The following is a 20281-nucleotide window of genomic DNA, read 5'->3' as shown; positions in this document are numbered from 1 at the left end:
TATATATATATATATATATATATATATATATATATATATATATATATATATATATATATATATATATATATATATATATATATATATATATATATATATATATATATATGTAAATTGTGGTATATGTATATAAAAGTTGTAGTGTATATGTAAATATTTATAAAGAGATTATAGTAGATATTTTTTGAGACCTGGTCTCTAAATTTTTAACATTTGTATTTTGAAGTTTTAAAGTTGATTGAGGTATGTAACTGCAATCAAAATGGAGGCCTGCTTGATTTGCGAACAGCATGGTAAAAAAAATCATTTGATGTGTGTATTTAGCACATATTGATGTTATTATATTCTGAGTTTCATAGTTTTTACAAGAGTTTTACAAGCATTTTTATGTTCTTTTTGTTGTAGCGGTCGTAACAAAAAATCCGATACTTAAAAACAAAAAATAAAATGACAAAATCATTTATACTTTTTTCTTACATCAATGATGTAAGAAAAAAGTATAAATGATTTTTAAAAACCTTGTATATTATGGATATACGATACAGTTTTTAGTGCTACACAACAGGGCAGTAAATAAATATATTTTTAAAATTTAATATTTAATAAAATCTTTACTAATATTTCCCGCAAAAAATATGTTCAACCATTATAGAATATATAAGTATTAATGTACTTGTTATTTTTTTACCATGTTGGTCTTCTTGGCCTTGGGGAGGCATGTATATGTACACATATATATTTATGTTGATGTTTATGTACTGTTAATAATAGATTTTATCTTATAATGTAATAGCATGCTCTTTTCCTACAATTTTTTATACCGGGATAATTTTCATTAAAAACTGTATACATCAAGTTGTTGTTGCTAAATAAAGATGTCAGGAGTTAATATTTCTGATGTTGTAGCAGTTTGGGATGTATCACTACCAGATGGAAATCATCAAGTAAAATTTGAACATGGTACAACTTCAGGAAAGCGTGTTGTTTGGGTTGACGAAACTGAAATATTCCGTAAAAACTGGATGTTCAAATTAGTTGGGCGGCAAGACTTTAATATTGGAACTGCAAAAGCAGTTATTTTAATAGAAGCCTGTAATGGTTTTACTTATGAATACACTTTATTAATAAATGGAAAACCTTTAAATAAGTTCAAAGAAAATAGAAAAAAGTCTGCAAAAGTATGGACATTATTATTGGATGGAATAGAGACTAGAGTTGTTTTGGGTATGATTTTACTAATAATTAAATTTTCTAATAAAAAATAATCAAATCAAATTTTTTTATTATTTGATTAAGTTTAGTTTAAATTAGTTTAAAAATTATTTTTTAAAGAAATTTTTAGAAATTTTTAGAAATATATTTATAAAATATTATTACAATATAATTATATTTTTATTTAGTAATAATTGTTATTAATAATAATTTCAAGTTAATGCATTATTTATTTAGAAAAGGATACTATGGATGTTTGGGTCAATGGAAGTGTTTTAGAAACTGCAGTAAGTTTTTTATATTAAAATAAGAGTAAAAAGATTTTTATATTAAAATAAGAGTAGAATACAAACATTTTATATGTTCTTAAAATCATTATTAATAGAAATTTTTGTTAAATTTTAAACTTTTTTACTCTGGTGTCAAATTAATTTTGGGGCTTTTGTTATCATTTCAATGATCAGGAAATCGATATTGTAGTTTTGTTTTTCTCTATTTTCAATGCACTTTCTAATAAAAAAAAACAAATAAATGAAATTGACTATGTATGAAATTAACCGTTGAAATGTTTCTGAAGTTTATATAGTTGATCCTCTTGTATTTTTGTTTCTATAGTTGATCCTCTTGTATTTTTGCAAGTGAGCAAAAATAAACCTCTAAATGTATTAAACAGGGGGAGGGGGGTAAGGCTAACAAGATTTAAAGTTAGAGAAAAATGGTAAAATTACTAAACCAAGAGACATTAAGTTGTTAGTTGGCAACTTAATGTCTCCTGGTTTAATAATTTTATTAGTATTTTTACACACATTTTGATTTTTTGCATAATTTGTTAAACCCATTATTATTTGCACACATTTTAAGCTTTTAAAAAATGGATTTTGATAATATTTTTTAAATGTTTAAGTTTATATTTATTTTTCAATTAATCTTTAATTAACAAATACTTATTAGATCTTCAATCTAATAAGTATTTATTAACTTACTTTCTTTCAATATGGATTTTGATCTTCTCATTCTACTGCTGGTTTGTTAACAGCAGTAACTAATAGGTTTTATCGTGTATTAGATAGATGTGGAGAGGTTAGGGCTATTGCTCTCAACATTTCTAAAACCTTTGATAAAGTTTGGCATGCTGGTATTCTCCATAAGCTTTTTTTTAGGGTGTATCAGGTAACATCTTTAAGATTATGCTTCCTTACCAGCCGTAGTATAAAAGTTGTTCTTGATGGACAGCTCTTCTTCATTTTTTGTAACTTCAGGGGTTTCTCAAAGTCTATCCTTGGCCCTATACTTTTTTTAATTTATGTTAACAATTTCCAGGATATTCATACATTTAAGGTGACGTTGTTTGCTAATGATATTACCATTTATTCTTGTCTTGTTAAGAAGCCAACACTTTCTGATTGTTTGGTGGGGGCATAGGGCTTGAAAAGGATCTCAATTCTGCGACAACATGGGGCTCTCTCAGTGGCTAGTGAACTTTAACTCAGATAAAACTCAATTTTTTTTGGCTAATTATTATCATAATGTTCTAGATCTTTTTAGATATTTTTAGACCTTTATTTAGGAAAGCTAATGTACTCCATGATTCATTTACCCTTTATCTTCTAGGATAAACTCATATTTCCAATGCTGTCCTTTATCTTTCTAATCCGTTCTTGTATGGAATACTGTTACCATATCTGGAGCCAATTTCAAATGATGTTCATTCTCTTTTAGATAAGGTGCAAAATGCATTCTAAACATAATTGGACCTGCTCTTACAGCCAACCTTCAACCATTGTCACATTGTTGAAATGTTGCTTAACTTTCTCTTTTCTATAAATACAATAATGGGCGCTGCTCTAAAGAGCTAGCATTTCTTGTGCCATCTACTGAAATTCATTCTCATGTTACTCATCATTTAAGACTCATCCTTTTACTGTGATTTAGTGTTCCTTAGTGCTCCAAAAGTTCTTTTTTGTCTAGTTTTTTTTCCTTGAACATCAGTTCTTTAGAATTTGCTTCCTTGTTTTCCTGATTCATATAGTTTGCAATCTTTTAAGTCATCTGTTAATCATTATCTTGCTTTATAAAATTTATCTTTTCTCTTTCAGTTTTTTAACTTTCAATTCTAATAGTGGTTGCTTGCAGCCTTGTTGGAAGCGAAGATGATTAAAATAAAATTGTTTTAAAAACATATTTAAAAATGTTGCAATAATGCAATTTTTTAAATTGTATTTGTTAAGTTGGTTATAAAATATCTGCTGTTATTCTTACCTTTGATTTTTACTAAATCAAATTAAATTCATTGTTATAAATTTAATTTTGATTTGTAAAAGTTTTTTATTTTTAAGTATTACAAAATCTTATTTTAGTTTGTTATTATATATTATTTCGCTATTATATATTTTTGTAATATAATACTATACACTGTTATATATCTGTACTATGTAATATTATAAATTTTTCCCTATTTTATATCTACATTGTGTAATACTTTAAGATATTTTTTTAATATCGGTTATATTAAATTATAGTTGTCTTTAATAAATTATTAGTTGACTGTCAGCAACATGTTAATTTTGTGAAAATAATAAAAAAGTTTTTTTATTACAGGGTGAATTTGGAGATGAAGGAACAGAAACACACTTTGAAATTCGTGATCATGTTTGTGTAATATCAGGTGTAAGCTCCGGAAAAATTCGTGAAGGAATCGTACATAGTTTAATTGTAGATGGAGCTATAATTCCAGAATCTTTTGAATGATTTAAAAAAAAAAGATTATTTATTACATTATAATTTAGTTATTAGTTTATTATTTCATGGCTATAGTGTACATAATGTACTATATATTCTCTAAGTTTTATATTTAAATAGTTTTTAATATTATATAATATATAGTATAGACTTGTATTTTTTACGGAGAAAAGATTTTAAAATGTATTTACTTGATTATTGTATGTTTCTACAAAAAATGTACACACACATACATACACACACATGTATATATAAATGCATAAATATTAAATATATATATGTATATATATATATATATATATATATATATGTATATATATATATATATATATATATATATATATATATATATATATATATATATGTATGTATATATATATATATATGTGTGTGTGTGTGTGTGTGTATATATATATATATATATATATATATATATATATATATATATATATATATATATATATATATATATATATATATATATATATATATATACACACACAGGGGTAACGTAGGGGGGAATGCAGATTGCGATTCCTCCTTAGGTGAAAAATCAAGCAATCGTTCCCCTTGTTTCAAATTTCTTTGCAACCGTTCCACCATCTTGTTTTTGAGTTGTTGTTTTTAACGGGATTGTCAGTAATTTCACTTTGCACATTGATTTTTACTGAACTTAGACATTTTAATTATTGCTAAAATGTTAGACTCTTCAATTAAATTTAAATGGGCTTAATTTATTAATGATTTAAAAGAACTTGTAATAAAATAAAAAAAATTGTTAAGATTTTTATTAAAAAAATTAGCATTTTTTGTGTTTGAAGCTAACTTCCAAACATGGAGAAAACTCCAAACATTTATATGTTTATACTTATGCCAAATAATGTTATGTTCCCAGGCTTAAATCATCACAAAGTTGTGGTGATTTAAGCCTGGGAACAACAAGAATTGCGTGAACAACAATTTCATAAATATAACTAATTCTTGCTTAAGTATATTTGAACACCACAAATCAACTCATTTTAAAAGTTTTGTCCCTAATATAACCATTTAATTTAGGCATTTGACATAAACAAACAATTTTGTTTGTTATGGAAAAAATTTGTAATTTTGTACCCTAATGGGCTAGTCCGCATCCCTTTGAACGAACAATTTTAACTTTTTAACACCGTTCCCCTTGATTTCCTATTCTACTTTAACCCCTGTGTGTGTGTGTGTATATATATATATATATATATATATATATATATATATATATATATATATATATATATATATATATATATATATATATATATATATATATATATATATATATACACACATCAACCCTCAGAATTAGGGTCGGTATTCAGCAATGCTGACCTAACTGATAATCTAAAAGTGTTTGAGGTCTACTAAAAATCACTGACCTCATTTCTATGTTTTATCGTAAACCTTTGTGTGAAATTTTTTATGCTGACCTGAATCCGACCTCTAACAGTTTGAGGTCAGCAATTTATTACTGACCTCATTTTTCTTAAATTGAATCTTGAATCTTAAAAAAGTTAGTTTGTTTCTTATTTAATTCTTATTATAAAATTTTTTAAAAAGATGCCACACACGACTGAATGTATTCGATTGGAGATTTAAAGTAACAATTTTGTTATATGACCTTAATTTATAACAGAACAGTATTGATTGTCATCCCAAAATAGTTTGTTACAATGACATTTTTCAGAAATTATGTGTTTAGTCTTTTTCCTATATTTTTAAATTACATTGTATAGTGTGGATTGTCTGCTTTATAAATATTATAAAATAAATGTTTTTATTAAAATAGGTTGATTAGTATATATGGAGTTTTTCAATTTCATTGAATCACTTTTCTGATTCGATGCAAAATTTCAAAGATTTGTAGAGCCCTAAGATATATATAAATACATATAAACACATGCACATTGTCTTTAACCCAGATAAGTGCTAATTTTCTATAAATTTATTGTTTGCCAAAGCTGTTAAAAATCCATGGCATTTGTGTTGTAAACCCACTATTCAATTACAATGTGACTGTAGAAATGAGATATGTTTGATAGCCTTATAGTCTCAAGGCCATCCAGGAGGTAGGAAGAATTTGATTCAGTTTAGGATTGTGCTGTTCTTTCAGTTCAACTAGTTGAATATGTTTTTAATCATCTTTTAGTTGCTTAGTATTGTTTAGTCGAAACTGTTGCTGACCAACACTTTTGTGGTTCTGTATTTTTGTATAAGCAAAAAAAACAGCAACAACCAAAGTTTTTGTTATGTGGTGTCAGGAACTCAGAAAAAGCAAATAATTTTCAAAATGCGTGCCAAATAACAATAATAGTTTTGATGCGTATAAAACTTTATTAGATGACTTTGTGGTGCCACAGGCCAGTCATTCTTGCACCCCATTCCACTGCTGTAGAATATTGATGACACTCATTTACATGGTCATAAAAACTGAACACTGAATAATTTAAACATAAAATTTGAAATCTGTTGATGAATACATAACTAGTTTACATTTATGAAAAAATAAATAATTCAACTCATTGCCCTCACATTAGGGTAGGGAAGAATTGAAGAATCTTTTTGTCATACATATGAGCGTAAAAAAATCTGGAATATTTTTTTTGTTTAAAAGTTGGTTATTTCAAAAATTTAAAAACTTTCCTTCTCCACTGATTGCATTAATTTCAAATTTGTTATAAGGTCACATAAAATTTTAATGCTTATGCATTTTATTCTGATCAAGTTTGGACCTATGTTGAATTTACCCTGATTGATATATATACATATACATATATATATATATATATATATATATATATATATATATATATATATATATATATATATATATATATATATATATATATATATATATATATATATATATATATATATATATAAATTATGTTAGTGTATTCTACAAACAGAGTGCTCAATGTTCTAAAAGAACAGAGCAATAATAAATTAGTAAAAACACTTATCTAATTTTTGATTACTTCAACACTGTGTTTCACCATCAGTAGGTTCATCAGGAAGAATCAGGAATGATTCTTCCTGATGAACCTACTGATGGTGTTGAAGTAATCAAAAATTAGATAAGTGTTTTTACTAATTTATATACAGGGTTGCCACCAAATCAGGGAAATCAGGGAAATTCAGGGAAATTTAGATACAAGCAGGGAAAATCAGGGGGAAATAGTTGATTTAGGAAAAAATCAGGGAAAATCAGGGAACTTTTTAATTTTTATTTAATGGTTTGATATGTTTTCCAATAAAAATATTCCTTTTCCAGAATAGTACAAATTTTTTTTAGAATTTTAGAACTCTTTTTTTAGAATGTTTAAAAATATTTTAGAAAATTTTAGAACTCTTTTTTTAGAATAGTACAAATTTTTAAAATTTAAAATGGCAACGTATTTCAAAGAAGAATGGTTAAGTGATGTCTTTGCTTGAAAAATGGCTGGTAATAGGCAGTGATAAAAAGTCAACCATGTGCAAAAAATGCCAAGTTGAATTTAATTTGTCAAATATGGGCAGAAGAGCTGTGATAAGTCACATGGATGGCAAAAAACATGCACAGAAATCAAAGCCAATATCATAGCTGTTTAATGCCTGCACAGTCTACATCTAAAAAACAATCAATTCTTGCAGTAGATCAATGTGATAAAAGTTGTGCAGAAATCTATTCTGTTTTAAATGCAGTAAAGAATAATTTCTCATTGAATTCGTGTAATGAAAATGGCTTACTTTATCAGAAAATGTTCTCTGATAGCATTACTGCTAAATCTTATGAAATGGGTAGAACAAAACTCGGTTAAATAATTAATTTTGGTCTTCGGCCTTATTTTCACAGACATTTAACTGAAAATATAAAAAAATATCCTTATTACACTGTTTCATTTGATAAAGGCCTGAACGATTTTTTCCAAAATTGTCAATTGGATCTAAATATTCAATTTTGGAGCAGCGATCTAAATCATGTTGAATCCAGATACTTTGACTCTAAATTTTTAGGTCACCCCACAGCAAAAGATTTGCTTGAAAGTATTACTACATTTTTGTCAATGATTAATAGCATAAATCTGACTCAACTATGTATGGATGGTCCAAATGTGAACTGATCCCTTCTTAATCTTCTTGAAAAGAAGCGTGATGAACAAGAGCTACATAAACTTCTTAATGTTGGGAGTTGTAACCTTCATGTAATACATGGGGCTTTGAAATCAGGTTTTCAATCTGCGGAATAGAATATAGGGAAGTTAATAAAAGCATCATGCAACCTTTTTCATGATTTTCCGGCTAGAAGAGCTTTGTGTAACTGTTACTGAATGTGAGAGTTTTCCTTATGCATTTTGCTCAACATGCTGGGTTGAAGACCAAAAAGTTGCAGATAGACTTTGTTTAATTTGGAAGAATGTTAAAATAATAACCAAGTATTAGGAGACTCTCCCTAAAAATAAGCAACCAAAATGAAAGAGCTATGACACAGTGTTAGGGGCAACAAAAGATGAGTTAACTTTGACTAAATTGAGGTTTTTTGGTTATAATGCAAGTTTGTTGCAGAGAATCTTACTGAGATATCAAACCGATGCCCCAATGATTCCCTTTCTTTTTGAAGATTTGTTCTCAACTGTTAAAAGTTTAATCAGTTTAATTATAAAACAAGATATCCTTAGCAGCATCATCAATAACAGGCAACTTCAAAAATTTGATTTCACTTTTAAGTGAAGTCAAGTTTTTGAATTTTTGAACTACTACATCTAATTCTTTCTTGCTCACATATTACTTCAAATAAATGTGATCAAGCTTTCATGCTATTTTCAAAGTTGTTAGAGGAAAGCTCATCTACTTTTTTACCTGCATTTAAAAATTTTCACGCTGGAAATTGTTTAAACAAGTTTTATTTTGAAACCATTAAAGTTGGTGTAGATTACAAGGTTTTGTCAAAAGTTTTGATATTTATTTTTACGTTATGTCATGGGAAAGTATCAATTGAGAGAGGTTTCAGTATTAACAGTAATATGCTCAGTGAAAACATGAAAGAAAAGTCACTTATATCTCGTCGCACTATCAAGGATTTTATGGTGTCAAACAAATTGAAGGCTCACGAAATAGAAATAAACAGTGAAATGATAAAGGCTGTTTGTTAGGGTTATGATTTTTTTAACTTTTGTCACAGTTTTAATTGGCCATAGTTTTAAAACCTGAGAAATTGATAGTTAATATTAAAATTTCATAGTAATATTGAATATAGTTAAAAAATGTCCCCCACCCACAATTAAGTTATGCTATAAAAATATTGTTGTTTTTATGACTATTATGGAAGTATTTGATTTTTAAATTCACTATAAATCATAAAACACACCTAAGTAAAAACTATTTTATGTGCTTGTGTAATATGTTGGTCTGAACTAAAATATTACACAAATTCAGAAAATAGTTAATACTAATGCGTTTTATGTTTTACTCATTTCTTTTGTCTTTACCCATTTCAATGTCTTTTTTAATTAATTTTATACTTATACAGTAATTTTTTAAAGAAAAGTATTTTTATTAAAATAGTATTAAAACATAGAACATTACTAACATATATTATCCATGCATTTTAGATTTTTCTAATATGTCAAATAAATATAGCAAAACTGTTGTTGACAAATATTCAAGAGTATGGGCAAATAATTTAGTTTCGTTTGAAGAACGTATAACATCAAGAATTGGTCAACCCTTTATTGAAAAACCATTGAATTCATTTAATAGAATGCTAAAAAAAACTTTTATTATTGGACGTTACAACTACCTGGCATCAATTGAAAAAAGCAGAAAAGAAAGAGTAAAGTTAATTTCTGTCGAAATAAGTAAATTATGGAACAAACTCAACTTTCCAAGTATTTCTAAAAAATCAGTTGGAAGAAAAATTGAATAGGTTATAGAAAAACATGACAAGTATCTTAAAAAGCCTGGCAAAAAGAAAGAATGCTCTGTTTTTGGAGATCTTTTTGATATCACCAATATTAAGGGCATATGGCTTAGTCTGGAAGATAAAAAATTTTATAACATACAATTATTAAGTTCAGGAGAAGTTGGTCACAGTACTAATACACAAGTGTCATTACATCCTTCAAAAGTCAGAGTTTGTAATGCAAAAGATACAACTTCTACAAGCAAAGCAAATAATTGTCCAGTTAGCAGTTCAATTGCATCAGAAGAAAGTGGTTCAGATTTAGATTCACAAGACAATTATGAACCAGTGGAATTAAAAAAAATCAAGAAAGAGAATATATAATAGAACAAAGTTAGCCTCTAATCTTGTGATAACTGAATCTTTAAGTACAAATAAATCAGCTAGAATCTGTAAAAAGTTATTTGAAAAAGGTATTGAAATAGAAATTCCAAGTCAGACAGGAATACGGAGATCAACTATAAGGCAAGGGCAAAGCATGAAGAAAATTGTTGCTAAAATGGTACAAGAAGAACAATTCTGCCTACATTTTGATGGAAAGAAATTAAACAAGACTGAATACCAAGTTGTGATACTTCAAAATGAGCAAAGGAAAATTAACTTAGGAATTGTTAAATGTGAAAGTGGAAAATCCAATGATGTTTTTGAAGCTTTTAAAAAATTGCTAAATGATTTTGATGCATGGAAATGTATTTCAATGATTATATGTGACACAACAGCAGTAAACACAGGAAGATTAAATGGTATAGTTTTAAAAAAACAAAATGAAATAGAAACCAGAGGCTTTACTAAACCACAATATTTAGGATGTCAGCATCATGTACTGGATCTCCTTTTTAAACACGTTTTAGATCATTTTGTAAATTGTAAATCAACAAGTCCTGGTTTTGATTATAAATTTGTGAAGGATTTAATCGAAAATTATGAAAATCTTCAAAAAAATTATACATATGAAGCTGAGTCTAATCATTACATAAACTTCGGATGGCGAGATGACTTCAAATTCCTTTATGAGTTATGTAAAGCTTTTAGTTACTTCAAGAATCAGAAAAAGTTACCAAAAATTAAATGGCACATTGCTAGATAGAACTCTACAGCGTCATATGTTCTTCTTGCCTATTTTCTTATACCAACATGGAGGTGTGAGCTTGAAAGAGCAACAACTTTTATTGCAAATCAATGGAAAAAACTTTGGTTGAGCAAACAATTATTTGATGATAAATCATATGACTATATGCTTGATACATTGACTGAAATTAAGTGTACAGCTGCTTTAAAGTGCTTTATGAAGCACTGAAGCAATGAAGATAGTGTAGTTCATATTCCAAGAACAAACATCATTGCTGAAAGAGGCCTTTAATTGATGGAAGATCTCCTTCAAAATTCAAAAAAATGGGAATATACAAATGTGAAATTTATTTGAAAGAATGACCTGTGAAGCTTTAAAACTAAGTTGCTGAAAATAATTACTTTTATTGATCCACTTCAATGATATGTAGTTTATAAATACTAATTATAATTTACAATTAGTTTTATTAACAAATAATTGTATTTTTCTAACATAAAATTATTTGATCTTTATTTCAAATATTTCAGTATTTAACAATATTACTTTTTTAGTTTACTCATTTAGTTTTTGTTATTTTTTTTTAATTAATTATTATTACTTGCTTTTAATATTGTTAATTGCTTGTATTTGCTCTTTAATTTTTTAATACATTGCTCATTATTAAAAACATTTCCAATCTTAATTGTTTTTTTTTTTTTTTTGAATCTCGTTATCTTGTACCCTAGATAAGTCTGACAGATTTTCAATGCTCATTGAACATATCTGTTTTAAATATACCCTGATTAAACCCTTGGTGGGAGGACCATAAAATAGGTCGCAAAATCCTGATAAGTCAAACATTTTCAAAAATTCAGACATAATGGGAGCTTAGCATTCTCTTAATTAATTCTCTAAAACAATTTGGATATTTTCCTATAATGGACACAGGTATATATATTTATATATATATATATATGTATATATGTATAATATGTACATATATATATATATATATATATATATATATATATATGTATATATATATATATATATATATATATATATATATATATATATATATATATATATATGTATATATATATATATGTATATATATACATATATATATATATGTATGTATATATATATATATATATATATACACAGTAGTAGTTTATTTATATATATATATATATATATATATATATATATATATATATATATATATATATATATATATATATATATATATATATATATATTTATATATATACATAGTGTAGTTTTTATATTTTTTTCAAAGAATAATTTCATGTGTTGATTGAAGTTTTGATTATTTATTTTAATTTTCAAACAAATTGATTGGTTCATTACTAATTGGGGGATTATAGTATCTGTTTTTTTAGAAGTAAAAATTCTCTGGGGTTAATGGAGAAGTTTTAATGTTAAGTTTGGGTGTTTGAATGCTGGAAATATCAGGGGGAAATAAGCAAAATTTAAGGGAAAAAATCAGGAAAAATCAGGGAGAAAAAAGCAAAATTTTAGCGAAAAAATCAGGGAAAATCAGGGAATTTTATTCTTAAATAATGGTGGCAACCCTGTATATATATATATATTTATATATATATATATAAATATATATATATATATATATATGTATATATGTATGTATATTATATATATATGTATGTATATATATATATATGTATATATATATATTTATGTATGTATGTATGTATATATGTATGTATATATATATAAATATGTATGTATGTATGTATATATATGTATATATGTACATGTATATATGTATATATATATATACATGTATATATATATATGTATATATAATGCGCATGTATGCATTTATGAATGTATGGATACATATGTATATATATATATATATGTGTATATATACATGTATATATATGTATATGTATGAATGTATGGATATATATATGTATATATATATATGTGTGTGTGTGTGTGTGTGTGTGTGTGTGTGTGTGTGTGTGTGTGTGTGTGTATATATGTATGTATATACATGCATGTAAATGTGTGTGCTATTGTAACATTTTGCACATGCTGAATTTAATCCAAACAGTTTTTCTAAACAGAAGAAACACAATAAATTACAAAAAAAACTTATACAAACCCATACCCTAGGGTGTTTCTAAAAACAACTTTATTTAAAGCAGATATTCTCTAACCCTTAAATGTGTTCTATATAATATAATAATACTGAATTTTTTAAATTTTTGAATAAGGAATATTTTTTGGGGTTGCACAAGACCCTTAAACATCAAAAAAAAAAAAATTTTTTATAAAAATTATGATAGAGAATAAAAAAAATTATAATCCAAAAATTTTTTAATTCCATTTATTGTTTTTAGTTGAAAAATGTCATTTTCTATTCATTAAAATCTAAAATAGTAATTTATTTATAAAATGATATATTGTTGTAATTTATTTATATAATTTTGCTTCATTTGAGATCCAAAATGACATACTTTTGAAAAACTTTTTTTCTATAATATAAAAACGGTCTGATGTTTGGGAGTCTTGTGCAACCCCTAAAAATATTTTTTATTCAAAAAATTTTTATATCCAGAATTACTTTATTATATAGAACACATTTTAGGGTTGGAGAGCATCTGTTTAAAGAAATATTTTTAGCAACTTTAGAAAGGCCCTACTATACCCATTTTTTAAAACATTCAAATCATACTTTTTTATTTAAGTTAATTTTAAAAAGTTATTTGGATTGCTAAAATAAAGTCTTAAATTTTAATGGAGTTTGAATTTTTAGATATGAAAGTACATAGACTTTTCTTAAAATGAAAGATATCACTATTGAAGTTCAAATAAAACAGTTGCGTGATATACTTCAGAATATCAAAAACATAATTCCAGATGAAAAGAAGCAGTTCGGAGAAAACCGTAAGTGTATGTATAAATATATACAAATAATTTTATGTATTCTACAAAATAGAGAGCTCAATGTTCATAAAAGAATAGGTCAGTAATAATTTTTTTTCATTTTTCATAGTATTTTATCAGTAAGATAATATCAGAAATTTTTTAATCTAATGATTCTTTTTTTAATAATAAGTACTGTGTAAAATTTAAAAATTTTGATACATTTTCTTCTAATTTATGTATGCATATATTACATATACATACATAAATTATGTATGTATATGTAATGTATGTATGGTTTTAATAATAAATTTGCTGCATGGATAAAATCTTTCTTAAGTAACAAGACAACAACGAGTTGTACTTGGTGAAAACCAGTCTGACTGGAGTCTAATCAGAAGTGGTGTAATACAAGGATCAGTACTTGGATCGATTTTATTCACAATATTCATAAATGACCTTCCTTGTCAACTTTTCCATGTAATAAAAATATATGCCAACGATAGTAAAACTCTTGCTCAGCTGGACGAAATCAAAATACTAAGAAATTTCAAAATGATTTAGATAAAATAGCTAAATGGTGTCACGTATGGAAGATAAAACTTAATATAAGTAAATGTAAAATAATGCATTTTGGTAAGTATAATCAAATAAAAAAATCATACTATCTTTGACTACGATCATAACATAAGAATTCGAATTAAAGGCTCAGGTTCAGAAAATATAATATGACATCTACTGATGGAAAATATAGCCAACATATCAATTACTGTGTCAACACAGCTAACAGAATGCTAGATTTAATTAAACACACTTTTGAATTCTACACCACCGCAATTGCTGAAATATTGTAAAAGCCTTTGTTTGATTGCTTCTAGAAAATGCAGCACCATCTGGAGTCCATCAAAGAAATACGATATAGCAGCTCTTGAAAAAGCTTTAAGGAGAGCAAATTGAACAAGAAGCCTTTCACGTCTAAGTTATGAATTACAACTAAAAAGGTTTAATATGTTGAAGAACTAGGCCCAGAAAAGAAAGAATGTTGTCCATTAGAAGAGAATTTCATTCTTAATAGAATAGTCACTGTATGGAATTTTCTTCCTCCGTCTATCACTGATGTAAATAGCACTATTTACATCAGTGATATTAAAATAAACTTTGTCAGGTTATTTCTGGAAAAAAAAACTTTATAAAAATAAAAGAAATGATTATTCTGAAAGAAAATTTTATTACGAATTCAATATGCAAAAAAAAAATATCAATATACCGGCAATGATAAATACCGACAATGATACCGGCATATTTACATATTTTTTAGCAAATGCAAGTGATCTTTTTTGATGGATTTTTGAAAGGAATGGTTTCTTGCGTGGAACTCTTGCTTTGAATCCACTTTCTTTCAATCGATTTCGAATAGTACATGAGCTCACTTTTAACCCAAAATTTTTCTCAAGGAGGCTTGACACTTTTGGTGCTGATAAAAAGCGGTTTTTTTGCACCATCTTGACAATTTGTCGATCTATTCTTGATGTTGTTTTACGCTTTGCTCCGAATCTGGGCTGATTTTGCACATATCCAAACATATTATACTTTTTAATCAGATCGCTGATGGTTCCTAATGCCATTCCAGTCACTTTATTTATCGACCTAAACGTTTTACCTTGCTTGAACAAGTCAATAACCAAATTGCACTGAGCTTGGGACCATTCCTTGATTTTAACTCCCATACTTAATGATATCAATGGTAAATCAAATGAATTTAAAAAAATATCAGTCAATTATTAAAAATTACTCGTTGTAAAACAACAATATTTCTAAAACCATTGGTTTAAAAACTTTTTTTAATAATCAATTTCAAAACTTCGTTTACAAAACAACATGTTCGACAATTAATTTTTTGCAACATAAAATCGTAATTTAATTTGCTTTTAGAATAATTATAAAAGTATTTATCAAAAAAATATATTTTTCTGAAATAACCTGACAAAGTTTATTTTTCACAATAAAATGTTTTGTTCGGATACTTATTTCTCTGACTGTATATATATATATATATATACATTTATATATATATATATGCATTTATATATAGTGACTCGATACCACCTTGTATGTATGGTGTAGTGAAGGCATATAAGCCTGAACAATCTTACCCAATGCGAATTGTAGTATCCACAATAGGCACACCAAACTACGGAATCTCAAATTACTTAGTAAAACTAAAACAACCAATATTCTAAATGAAAACCCAACTCAATTAAAAAATTCGCAACAATTCGTAGAAAAAGCAAAATCGTGGGACATATCCAGTGACGAAATTCAGGTATCATTGGACATGATAAACTTATACCCATCAATTCCTATTAAAGAAGCAACTGAAGTACTCATAAGTTTATTGGAGGTGAGCGATAATTTTAAAATGCGACAAAATTAAATATGAAAGAAATAAAGATTCTGATAGAACTATGTTTATACCGACCATACTTTTTATGGAACAATGAAGTACATGAGCTTGAAAATTCAGTTCCTATAGGTCTTTCGTTTATGGTAGTTTTAGCTGAATCTTTTCTTCAACATCTTCAAAAAAGAGCACTTAATACAGCGCTGAAAAACAACCCACTTATTGATTTAAAGTCATTTTATAGATATGTAGATGACAGTCATGTTAGAGTCTCTAACATTGCCAGGCTGATCAATTTAAGAGAATACTTAATCAACAGCATTCAAAAATACAATATACTCTCGAATTTGAAAATGACAAAAAAACACTAAATTTTCTAGACATATGCATAATAAATAACAAAAATGGTAAATATGAATTTAAAATAGACAGAAAAAATGTAATTGCTAACATTTAAGTTAAGGCAACAAACCATGACCCACAAATTTTAAATGGATTATTCAAGGGTTTCGTACATAGAGCATTTAATGTATGCAGTCAGAAACATATAGAAAATGAACTAAAATTCCTTATTCAAGTATTTGTCGAAAATGGCTACAAGCAGACCAATCTCATAACAATCATAAAAGAAATAAAACGAAAGAACAAAAAATCACTAGTGACTACTAAAAACATTGAAAACATCACCAGTATGTATCCAGCGATTTCATTACCTTGGATACCAATATTGTCTCCCAAATTACGTAAGGTGTTTAGGAAGGCAGGATATAAAGCGGTCTTTAAATCAAACCTGAACCATGGTCTACTATAAATACACGGCCGGGTTTGTTAGTTTTTACAGAAAAAATTCGGAGGCCAGTTTTTTTTTTTTTTGTATTTATTGAGTTTTCATAGAAAATGCTGCAATAATAAAAATATAAATTATTAAAACAAATAAACAACTGTTTAAAATTCTTTTTTATTTAAAGTAATATAAATATTCATAAAATCACAATAAATTTTAAAATACTGTGAAATTAACAACAAGAAACAGATTAATCATTATGCTTTCTTTTTGTTCTCTTTGATTTAAAAGCAACAATCTTGTCTTTTCTTTTTCCACCATTGATAATTATTTGCTTGTTGTTAAAGTATATGTTTATAATTATATTATTAATAAATATTATAGCATTATTAAAATGCTGAGGACACATGAAGATCCCTCCTCTTCCAAGATTCAGGAGCTTTCTTGCAGCATATCTGATATTATCAGCATTTAAAAATAAATTTTCTTGAGCTAAATCTAGTTTAGCAAAGCAATGGGATATATATGATGCAAGATGTTTCCCAGGTAATTGAAGCCCCCCTCAAGAGAGCAAATTTGTATACTCAACACAAATGGTGACCTTCTCATGATTTAATAACGCTTCACATTCAGAACAAACAAATTTTTTAGAGATTTTTTTCATAATAAATCCTGCAATGTAGGTTGCCACCTCCTTGCTGTCATCGTCTAAATCAATCTCTTCAAAATCATTTTCAAAATCGATTTCACATGAAAGATCTGGACTTGTCTCTTGTTTAAGATTTAAATCCCAGTAATTTATATCTTCTTTCATTAGAGATTTAATTTGAAGTATTTTCTCAGAAGATTCAACTTCACGTAAACCAACAAGAAAACGACCTCCACTCATTTGTCTATATTGTGAAAATCGACGTTCTAGAGGGTCACTTTGGAAACGACTTGTTAAAATGTAAGTATAACCTTCATTGAGTAAATCATCACACAAATCAGCAGAACTTTTTAATGTTTTTATCATAGCATTTGCTGTTTGCTTGCTAAGAGTAAACTTTCCACACTTCTTTAACTGTTTTATTTGCCATTCATTAATCCACTTCGAAAAACAACGTAAGAATTCAGGTTTTTTATCTTCCCTCACAACTGCATAACCAATATAGTTATTTGAATATTTTGACTTTGAATTCGATATTAACCATCAACTATTAATAAGGCGTAAAAATTCAGCTGCAGATAAATCTTGTGGAAAATAACTTTTAATGGCAGCTGATGTTGTTTCATGAAAAACATTCAAAGCAAGAGGAACACTTTGCTTATCATTTCCTGGATGTAAAGTTTGAAATGTGAGTTTATGTGCCTTACGTAAATTAGCACTAAGTTTTTCATCTTTTTCGTAAGTTTTATGGAGAAGATGCCAAGATATTTCACCAGCAGTAACTGAAATAGGATCATAAAGTCCATCGAAATGGAAAACAGTTAATATAAATCGCTTAGAATTAAGTAGATTATTTCGAATATTTTTTAAGAGATGAACACTATTATACATAAGGTAAATTTTTTTTTCTTCGTACACAATAAAATGATCTTCTTCAGATTTACCAGTTCCGAAGCATTTAATCAACTGTCCATACCCCAGGCCTTGTTAAGAAGCGTTACGCAGTTCGCATTTTGCTTGCGAAAAGGCGATTTGCCTACGCGTTCAGCAGTTTTGTGCTACGCAAAAACTTATATCTTTTAGAACATTTAAATTATCTTTTGATTGTCGTTAACGTGACATAACGTAACGTTTATTCAGAAGAAATTAAAAAGCATTTAACCGCAATTGTAAACTAATAGATTTTTTGTTAAAGAAACAGTTTGTTTCATAATTTTTTTTGTTGTTGTTAAAAATTAGTTAAAAAAATATCGGTAACTGATAAATAACTAAAAAAAAGACTCTTTATCGTTTAAAAACATTATTAAAAAGAGTTCACAAATTAAATAAGAAAAAATTTATTAACGGTTAATAAAATAACCAAAAACCAACTGTAAAATCATAAGAAAATAAACAAACATTATTTTACGTTTTACGTTTTACGTTTTAAAATAAACAAACATTATTTTACATTTTACGTCAAAATAAAATTTAGTTCTTATTTGAAAAAAATAATAAAAATGATTTTTTAAATAAGAACTTAGATTTTATTTGTAACTTTTGTTTAGTGAGAAAAAAAAAAATGTTTGTATGATTTTTAACGCGTTAATAAAAAAACTTTAATTACAATGCGGTACTTGAAAAGACGCTAGTGATGCAATATAACTTCTAACGATGCAAAATATATTTGCTGAGTTGAGTTACTTAAAAATGCGTTACGCGTTTTCGCTACACAGCGAAATCTCGTAACAAGGCCTGATATCCTGATACATTTGTCGAATGATTGTCTGCAACTATTGAACGTATATTAAATCCTGCTAATTTCAAAACAGACAAACTTTCTTTAATTTCAAGGAAAACTGTATCTCTATTTATTTTTGTTTGTGGACAAGACTTTATGACATAATAGATAAATTTTTAAAAACTCACAACCATAAAAACAAGGATACTTTTGAAAAAGTTACCATTTTTATCCAAACCAACATATTTAACGCTATTATACTCACTACATTTCTGTAAATACATTTCATCCAACATTAAAACACAGTCTGGGTCTACTTTTCCTTCCTCCAAAAGTAACTTAATAGCTTTTAAGGGTTCAATTCCTCCAGCTGCTAATTTTTTTAAAACTGACAATGACGGTAAAGGTTTTTTTTCCTTGTAATTGAATGTATGCTTGCTTTGAAGTATAGCGTTGTAATAATGAAAAACAAAGAACTTCAGATGAATATGGTTTCCTGCCTTTCAGTTTATAATATTGGATACTATGAATTTCATCTAAAATAGTTTTTTTTTTTTCTGTTACAAAAATACGCATATATGATGCAAAGTTTTCGAATATGCTAATATTTTTAAGTAAATATTGGTTTTGCTTAAACCACTTTGGAAGAGGAGTTTGACATCCATTGTGATGCAACTTTACATGCAAAGTAGAATTGACTTGTATTGATTCAATACAGGGAGCATTATCAATAGATGCCACATTAAAAATACGATAATATAAAACATGGGAGTCATATTTTTGAAAAATAAAGCCAACAGGACTTGAAGATGAATTTAACATTTCTAGGTCTTTGATA

At 26.8% G+C, this 20281-nt stretch overlaps 2 protein-coding genes across 2 annotated transcripts in view; both read left to right on the top strand.

The window, feature by feature from the left end:
• The first annotated feature begins 679 nt into the window (after positions 1–679).
• LOC100210289 (fas apoptotic inhibitory molecule 1) lies at positions 680–4141 on the top strand. The gene is made up of 3 exons (XM_065810072.1): positions 680–1224; positions 1450–1499; positions 3811–4141. The coding sequence occupies exons 1-3, from the start codon at positions 876–878 to the stop codon at positions 3958–3960; spliced, it is 549 nt and encodes a 182-aa protein (XP_065666144.1). The 5' UTR covers positions 680–875; the 3' UTR covers positions 3961–4141.
• A 9635-nt stretch (positions 4142–13776) lies between these two features.
• LOC100213832 (mediator of RNA polymerase II transcription subunit 1) overlaps positions 13777–20281 on the top strand; it is a 55638-nt gene continuing 49133 nt past the window's right edge. The window contains exon 1 of the mRNA XM_065810073.1: positions 13777–13910. Coding sequence (XP_065666145.1) covers positions 13808–13910 — 103 coding nt within the window. The 5' untranslated portion in view covers positions 13777–13807. The remainder of the gene's footprint in view (positions 13911–20281) is intronic.

Source organism: Hydra vulgaris, chromosome 11 (assembly GCF_038396675.1).
Source record: "Hydra vulgaris chromosome 11, alternate assembly HydraT2T_AEP".
Lineage (NCBI taxonomy): Eukaryota > Metazoa > Cnidaria > Hydrozoa > Anthoathecata > Hydridae > Hydra > Hydra vulgaris.
Note: the sequence above shows the minus strand (reverse complement) of the source record. Positions and strands in the feature narration are given on the sequence as shown.